The sequence below is a fragment of the Opisthorchis viverrini genome (assembly GCF_000715545.1).
Source record: "Opisthorchis viverrini unplaced genomic scaffold opera_v5_92, whole genome shotgun sequence".
Lineage (NCBI taxonomy): Eukaryota > Metazoa > Platyhelminthes > Trematoda > Opisthorchiida > Opisthorchiidae > Opisthorchis > Opisthorchis viverrini.
The window spans coordinates 475,819-485,024 of record NW_008751748.1 but is presented as its reverse complement, the minus strand read 5'-3'; the positions used below and the strand labels follow the sequence as shown (position 1 = coordinate 485,024).

At 46.4% G+C, this 9,206-nt stretch overlaps 1 protein-coding gene across 1 annotated transcript in view; it reads right to left on the bottom strand.

Annotated features, from left to right (window-relative positions):
- Positions 1-3,813, bottom strand: part of T265_05089 (hypothetical protein) — a gene marked incomplete at both ends in the record, with an annotated part of 22,411 nt that extends 18,598 nt beyond the window's left edge. Inside the window, 2 exons of the mRNA XM_009170006.1 lie at positions 1,625-1,947; positions 3,715-3,813. Of these exons, the coding sequence (XP_009168270.1) occupies positions 1,625-1,947; positions 3,715-3,813 (422 nt within the window). The remainder of the gene's footprint in view (positions 1-1,624; positions 1,948-3,714) is intronic.
- Between the last annotated feature and the right edge of the window lie 5,393 nt (positions 3,814-9,206).

The window sequence follows — 9,206 nt, the reverse complement described above, 5'->3', positions numbered from 1 at the left end:
TCGAAACCGGTATCTCCTTACCATCGTTGACGAGTTTTCTCGTTTTCCGTTTGCCTTTACCTGCGCAGATACATGTGCGTCTACAGTTATTAAATGCCTGTGTGAGTTATTCTCTTTGTTTGGCATGCCTGCATACGTACATTCGGATCGTGGCTCCTCATTCATTTCTGACGAACTGTCCACATTCCTACATGACAGGGGAGTTTGCACCAGCCGAACAACTTCTTATAATCCCCAGGGGAACGGGAAAGTCGAACGCCTCAACGGGACACTCTGGAACGCAATCCAGCTTAGACTCAAGACGAAAGGCCTTCAAATCTGTCACTGGGAGTCGGCTCTATCAGATACCCTCCACTCTATACGGTCCCTTCTCTGCGTCTCTACGAATGCCACTCCACATGAACGGGTGTTCCGGTTTGAACGTTGGTCATCCTGTGGTTTATCTATACCAACTTGGCTCACTGTTACAGGACCTGTTTTACTGAAGAGATTTGACCGTGCCTCAAAGTATGAGCCCGTCGTTGAGGAAGTCCAACTTATAAATTGCAATCCACATTACCCCATGTTCGTTTTCCCGGGGGAAAAGAAAGCACTGTATCCGTCCGCCATCTCGCTCCTTGTGGTGATTGCACACATGTCAACGATTTCGCGCGTACCTCATCCAATGAAGGCAATGGTGTTCATGCACCCCTCTATCTGACTTGCACACGCCTCCGCTCAATAACATTGGAGATAACATCGATCATACTTCAGTCTCACCCCCGTGCCCGGGCAATGCACCTGCATCTCCAGATACATATGACCCTAGCATCTCTGATTTAGCCAGGCTCCAGCAACCTATACGGCCCTAGATTTTAAGAAATCGAGAAGCCTAACCACACTCATTATTACTCATTAGATTTTTACAATCATTCATCCAATACCTGTACCCAATTTATCCCTCTCTACACACAATCCAACGGCCAGGGTGAATGTCATGAATATTCTTTGTGCTCACATCGTTTTGAATTAACCATGCTTTCGCCTTCATTTTCAGCTTATGTACGTCTATTCTTAGACAAGGCGCTCGCTATTCATTCTACGCTATTCATTCTTGTTCCTGCGCTCAATCAGAATCGATATTCTATTCGTAACACAACTGCAAGAATCGTTCTTGAGAATCAGAATCGATATTCTATTCGTAACACAACTGCAAGAAGCGGTCGTTCTTGAGAAGTAGTCCACCACAAGTCCCGTCCCGACTGATGGTACATCGTCGTCATATCCCTCTTCTTCCCACCCTCATTATCATCATCACCGTCGATACCATTACGATGATGACCATCAAGAAGGCAACCAGCTGACTGTTCATAGATAGCGGAAATCTACGATTAACTCATGTGAGAGACTGAGAAAATCAAGCAATTAATTATGAGATATCAACAACCAAACCAGCAACATAACCATAGATGTACGGGGGAAAAGAATGATAAGTCATGGGAAAACAACCCAATGGACTACCTCTGATTACGCTCTGATTAACAGAAAACAACTGTAATTTAATCAAATTCGAAGCGCGGGGTTGAACCAATCGTCAACCTAACATCGCTCGGTGATATGGATTTACAAAGCGGAAGAGACTTACATTTCCCTGTACTGATCGAATGCCGCGTTTATTTCAATCTCACGCTTTCGAAGGTTTTCGCTGGGCATTGCCCCATCCTCCAGTGGTGGGTCGTACGTGTTTGACCATGGCGATCGATAGGAATCTCCATCTCGATTGTAATCACACAACAGATAGTCACGACCCGCCTTGTTGTCACGAGCAATTTTCAATGGCTGGTCGATAGAGCTCAGTATATCTTCACATAGGTCCGGAGCAAGGCTAATGATATCAAGCAGAGTTCTGTCAATCTTCTGCGGAGGCAACCGTCTCATAAGATCCATCACACTGTTTAGTTGATTATTCTGACAGGGTCGAACAAAAGTTGCCATATTCGTTGAATAATCCATAAAGGTACAGAAATCTTTCAGGACGATCACTGGGTTCACCGTAAAGTAAGGAAACCTGATATCAGACAGCCCAATGGAACTAGCGGCCGGTATAAACCGAAAAGTTCGCCTCCATACGGAAAATCTCCAGTTACTCGATTATAACTGCAAGTAAATAGGCATCTACAATTGTATGGTTTAATAGTGAACATTCGCATCCCAGCCCTCGTGCCTCATTCGTGCCAGCTAGGCACCGAAAGGATGCTACAGCTGAACGATTTTTATATTGGCTACCTAATGGGTCTGACTAAAAGAGACATAGTGAGAGACTTGCAATGTTTTTGTACCACGGATTGCTCATTATCACTAAAGATGAATATGGAATGAATAAACAATAAGCTTCAACAAGTAAATGGTCAATGAACCCAGAGCTCAGCAGGATTTATGCGGTGAACAAGCGTAGCGCCGAAAAGGGAGACCGGAAGGCAGGATCCGGCAAGACTGGAATACAGTGAAGCTAATTTGCCCCGAAATTTCCACCATAAAATTCTGTGGTAATATTCCGACATTTTCGAAGTAAATTGCAGGCAAATTTGGGTATCGCAGAATAACGAGAGTCGGACACCGGTGGTCGGTCCTCTAGGCATTCTAGAAGTTCGGTTTATCCCCAGAAAGTTCCCGAGAATACGGTAAAGTTAGTCCGACACACCATGAGTGCATACAAGAATATATCTCAAAGAGTGAAAAAGCCTTAAGGTAGCTCAACATCCAATAGTGCATAAGTTGAGTTATAAAAAGCACAATCGTTTACTTGCCAAGTAATCCAAAAAAACAAGCGTAAATTCCACTATCTCGGTTAATAGCCTACTGGAGTGCAACCATTAAAATTGTATTTACGTTGCCATCATCGAGGACGGTGAGTGAATCGGAATCGACAGCGAATGTCTTCCGGGATGAAAAGGAGAAAGGCATACGTAAGAGGTGTCAAAAATCGCACAGCCGCGTGCTTCCAACATGACTGCAGAACAACATTACACCTACACAAAACCGGATGACTATAGGAGCGCCCATACACAGCGAACTCGTACACCAGGTGCACTGTACAAATATTGCAATAGTATGTATAGGTGCCGGAAAGAAATCGGATATTAAGGCTCCAAACAGTGTTGGGGTGGAAGATTGCGCGTATCGACTATGTATTCACCGGCACTGAACGGAACATGTCTTGATTTAATGTTAATACCCGCCTCCTCAAGTTAATCACCCTGAACAACCTGGACAGAAGTTATCATCGGAAAGAAAAAGAAGGGGGACGTCAGCGGAAGCTGGTTTTCGCTTACCCGCTCAGCAGTATACAGCAGAAAAGGCACCACGCGAAGGCCGGTGTGGCATAAGAGTTTGGTTAGTTGTACGTGGGTTGGGATACTGTCAGAGCACCCACACCTAGACAGGATGACGATTATGGTCTTATACCAGAGCTTTCGGCCCAAAGAACAACCGCAAGGCAGCGGCGTTTCTACGGATTAAGTGGCCACATGTTCCAAACCCGACCTGGAGGACCAGGAGACTGTTTGTGAGACCTCTAACTACTGATCAACCTGGTATGAGACCCTGTGGATGTCGCTGGGACATCCCCAGTATAGTTTAATGAGTCACTGAGGTGCGAAAAGCGTCGTTCAGCTGTAGCACCCTTTCGGTGCCTAACTGCCATGCCACCCGAAGGTTGCACGAGGGCTGGGATACTGCCAGGTTGCCCAAGCATAAACAGGGGAAGTCGAGGGCAGAGGTCCGGGGTCGAACCACGGACTTCCGATCAATTCGCGCTCTAACCAATTGGGCCATCTCGCGAAAAGCGTCACACCACGGTAAGGTCGTTTCTTCATGACGGCCTTTATGGAAGTTGGCAGTGAGGTGCGAGAGTCCATGCCTACGACACTAGCAGTGAGAATGAAGCATATGCCGTAAATTGTTGTAAGGTGCAAACCGTTGTTTCGAAGACGAAAAAATCTGCATGAACTTGGTGCTTCCAACACTGATTGTGAAAGACATTGTTCGCAACAAACACGCAGCCGACTTACAACGTTCGACATTGTGCGAGTCCGGTTAACCACAATAGGTTAATGAAGATTCTAAAGGAGAACGACTTCTGGGCTGCTGAAGATCAAGAATGGCTGAAAAAAAGTGCAAGATAAGTTCACCACGTATCGGTCAAGGGTGTTAGTCCTAAAAGCAGAACAGCTCGACGAATATGAGATACAAATAAAAAAGAAAACTTGCGAAGTAGGAGATATTCATAGCCGTTTTATTTGCGTGACACCCACCGAAATGGATTAGATCTTGCTCTAATTTGTTATGCAAACGTGTACACTAAGACAGAAATGACCCACAAGCTGCTGAAAAGGTCAGCTCACAACACCACATTTACCCTGGCTGAAGCTAACTCGGATTGAAGCCATCATTGATTCAGCAACAGGTGAACAAAATTTTCGCACACTGGTGGTAGTAATGAGAGGAGTTAAATTCTGGTCATCCTCGAAGTCGTTTACTCGGCTAACTGTATCCAGAGACTATTCGGTTAGTTGAAAAAAGACTCGAGCCCGCCCAGATACTTTTTCATTCGCTTCCAGTTAGTAAACCACATTGTTGAATTGCTCGTGGGAGAACAGAGGCTATGTGATAGCCTGGATATACATAACAGCTAAGTGACTAAGGCTTTTATTAGACTCGGCGAGTTTTGCATAAAACACTAACGACGCATGACAATTAATTTTGGTTTTGAAAACATATGCGCTTCAAGGCGGGACGGAGTTATCTAGACTGCCGGAAGATATTTTGACCAAAAAACTTTAGGAGGCCGGAAACCCAGTGGATCGCTCCCAACGACCAAAAAGTTTGAACAAGCAGGTCTTAACTTCCTACATGGGGTTTGCGGGAAAATGAACAACCCATGGACAGAAAGCCTTGCAAAAATGACGCTGCACAAGTGAGTCCAAGTACATGGAGGGAAGCGAAGCAACAGATGGATGGATGAAAAGTGGATATCGTGAATGACTGGACAGCAGCAGCAGCAGCTGTAAAACGTGGATAGGTTGTACGCCGAATCTGGCTGCTACAGTTTCATTCACGGGCTATATTGAAAACACGAGCAGAGCTAGGCACTGAAGGCAATAGCTGGCACCCATGCAAGATGAGTTGAACAGTGATGGCAATAGGGTTACGGACACTTTAGTTATGGCAGTGAGGACCAGTAGCAACGCGCTGCATTCTATAGCTTGGGTGCACAAGCATTATTGTCTGTGTGGTTTGGAAGGCTGTCAGTGTCCTGTCTCGGTGCTTCCATCCGGTAAGACTGCAGCTGCTAGCGTTACTGAGTCCTCATGCGTCATTATCAGGTCGTTGTGTGACCTCTCTTAGCACACGGTCCGCCTGTATACCAAGATGGCAAAGACCGAGAAGTTTCACGCACTGTGAACATCATTCACACTACACTAGTGCTGAAAACCGATCCTTCACTGTCCTGCAAACTGATTATTTGATGGCTCTGCAATCAAAGGTGTTGAAGGCAAGAGTGAAGTCAGATCAAAGTTGTGCGAACAGATCAAATTACGTCATTCAGACTAAACTATATCTGTGCCACTTACCGAACAGTAGTTCGAACGCTATCGCAAAGCTCTTGATGGCGAACACAGTTCTTGTGCTCAAATCTAATAAACTTCACCTTAAACCGTCTTGGGTGTTCAGGTCCTTATGAGTGACACCCTTGTTTCGAAACTCTAGAGTAGTAACCGATAGCCACGTCATCCAGTTGAGCACATGAGTGGCTTGCGGGTGGTGGCCTCCAAGAGACCCGAATGCTTATGTTGAAAGTCCGTGCTGGCCAGGTGACGTTCAGCTTACAACTGAAGAATTCGCTCCCCATCATCCGTACTTTGAGAATAGACTTCGAACCGGACCTCTGCATCTCAAATTTTCCCGTCTAGGCTTGAGCAGCCTGGCAGTATCCCAGCCCTCGTGCTTCCTTCGGGTAACATGGCAGCAAGGCAGCAAACGAGTGCTACAGCTGAACAAAAAATGTGGAACCCCCTAGCTCGCTCTAAGCGGTTTGAGGAAACCGACCGAGGTGAGGTCTTTTATGCGTATAGATAGACAGAAAGGGAAGCAAAGTTTCAGCAACAGATGCCTGTCCCCAAATTTGACACAGATCATTGAAAGCTGCAACGTGGACCATATCTTAGGGGTTTAGTGAGGGATTCATTTAGTTTATTTTGCTGAGCGATAGCTCACATACGCATTGATGGTTAGTGGAATGGCAAATAGGCTGGCCGCAATGCATCATTCGACAGGTTCGGTTGTTGGTGAGGACCAATGACCAAAGAGCTGCAAGAGCGAATGGTACTTTCCAGTTGCCCAGACCGGAGGGTTTGGTTGGTATAATACCCCCTGAGCATTCAAGTCCGACCCAATAGGCAGTGGGGCATACCCTGTTGAGCAAGTGTAGTTAACAGTACGGATCGATCAACAGAATCGAATGCACCCTTGAAGTCAAGGAATATCAAGACTGTGGGTCGCCTGTACATGTTGCGTTGTTCTAACACCTGACGGAGTGTGAAGATGTGGTCAACGCAGCCTTTACCCAGTCGAAATCCCGCTTGATTCTCACGAGTCAAGGTTTCGCGTGGTACCGTAAGACGACGAAGGATCAGTGAAGCCAGAAGCCTTGTCACAACGGGCGTCAAACTAACACCTCTGTGATTACTACATTCACTGCAGTACCCTTTTGGAAAGTGGGCACCACTATCGATTCACCCCAGTTGTCTGGGACGGCCTACTTCTCCCAGATAGACCCAAATGTGCTGGACAGGCACTGGCTGAGGAATCCAGCGCCATCCTTGAAAACAGCAGGTGGAAGGTCGTAAGGATCAGCAGCACGATGACGCTTGAGTGGCGAAATACATTCGGACACTTCTGAGACTTTGTCGCAGTACGGGGACTCACTGCTCTTCGTCTGGCTGCTCCACATTGGCATTCCTGGCCTGGTTGTACCTTAAGGAACTGAATTCCTCAGCGTGGCCTGCAAGTTCTTCGCGGCACTGAAGCTGGACCACCACGACAGGGTAACAGCATTAGGTTGGGGTAACTTCAGAGGCTCCACAAAGATTTATACTTCCTACTCGCCTGCACAATCCCTCCTCACAAACGCTGGGACTATTGGTCTTTTTGATAAACGCCATGGAATCAGAAGGGCAAACTTCGGTTGAATGAAGTTCTGATAGTAAGCACTTTGTACAGTGTATGGTTTCAAAATTGGACGATTTCAATGGAATGAAACTGTTGCATGCTTTCTGCTTGAGGTGGAGATCTGATGATCCAGCTTCGAGGTTCAAAGTGCTAGAAATCGGCCTTGACTCTGGGTGGATGATTACTAGAATCTCCGGGAAACCCGCGTAAGTTTGAACTCGAGGTAATCTAGCTGTTGAAACAATGGCGTGAACGAAATTGAACTGATCACATTGTGGGCTGAGAGGCCGCTTCAATTGGTGTGACAAATAAAAAGTATATGACCTATTGACAGGGCTTGTATGATTAAATAGTTGTCATGTGCAACATATGGAGTGTGCCGCCGAAGATTGACGAGAGCTCTCCTAATGGAAGATCTGAACCCGAATTTGATAGCAGTTAATGGAGCTTGGTCGTCAGCTGCAATGCGACTCGTGATCCATACTCCGATCATTAAATGAGCAGAATCACACTTCACAATCACAATCACTTCAACATACGACATTCCATCCTAATCCCATCGACGACTTTCTCTATCTGACGCCTATGGTCCACATATTGATTTTGCTGGACCAATTCACAATCAGCAATATCTTATAATGGTTGACACTTACAAGTGGCTGGAGATAATCATCATGGGTTACATCACTTTTCGCGCCATAAACTTGCAACTCCTTCGTATCTTCAGTTGCCTCGACACACAAAAGGCAATGGTTTCGGATAAATGCAATGCATTTAACTCGGCGGAATTCATCTCGTCCTGCGAGCAAAACGGTATTCATCGCGTTAGGTCGCCGCCATTTCATCCTCAATCGGACGGCCAAGTCGAACGTTCTGTCGACACCCTCAAACGAGTGCCTCGAAAAATTAAAGGAGATAAACTTAAGCGGAGATTATTGAAAGCTTTCTGTTACTGTGTGACGCTTTTACTCAAGTGTGCCAAGCAACAACTCACATACAGAAGGACTTTGTGGGAGTAAATTCAGTTTGCCCATAGATGTGGTAAGCCTATCTCCCGGGCATCTACAAAAATCGAACGCCCATGTCGAGCGACAGTTGGACTGCCGTCACGGTGCTGCTCACACCACTTATAAGTCCGGAGATATGGTTTCGGCTAACGCCCATGTCGAGCGACAGTTGGACTGCCGTCACGGTGCTGCTCACACCACTTATAAGGAGAGAGATATGGTTTCGGCTAAGAATATCCTCGGAGGCGAGGATACTCCAGAGGAAATGAGCGAAGTACCGTGAGACGAACCTCGGAATCAACGGAATTAAGTAGCACTTAATGAGAGTTACGTCCCGCCTGCATCCTGAGTAGCCGAATTGCTTGGTGTATTCCAGCAGCCGTACGACGTAGGTCACATGCAAAACTTGCAGCTTCACCGCGAAAAATACGACGGAAACTTCGAAAAATCATCCGCACAACGGCGAATGCACTGAACATAGCCTGTTTGAGGAAAGCCAGATACTCAAGTCCTTTTTGCTATCTAACCTCGTAATGTCTTCTGGTTCATTATCACAGAGCACGGCAAAGGCGCCCGCTGGGTCCCCTCCGAATGACGCAATTTGCGTTATTCGGAGAAATGCGACAGTCCAACGATCACCGCTTTTCAGCAGTGACACTTAGAACTAAGGATTTCAAGTCGTCCCCGAAAAGTAGACGTGGACTTGAAAGAACGTCTTAAGGGTGCTGATGTAGATCAGAGACAGACATGGTTCCAAAACTGAGCCTTGAAGAACTCCAATATAAACCAGCGTCATGGAAGAGTAGGTCGAGTCTACTTTCACTATAAACCAGCGTCATGGAAGAGTAGGTCGAGTCTACTTTCACTCAAGACGTTCTGTCTGAGAGGAACGCCCTAATCCAGCGTAGAACTTCCCCTGAATCTCGTGACACTCGAGGTTGCGGAACAGCCCTGGACAAACTGTGCCGGTTACACCGGAAAACTCGATTT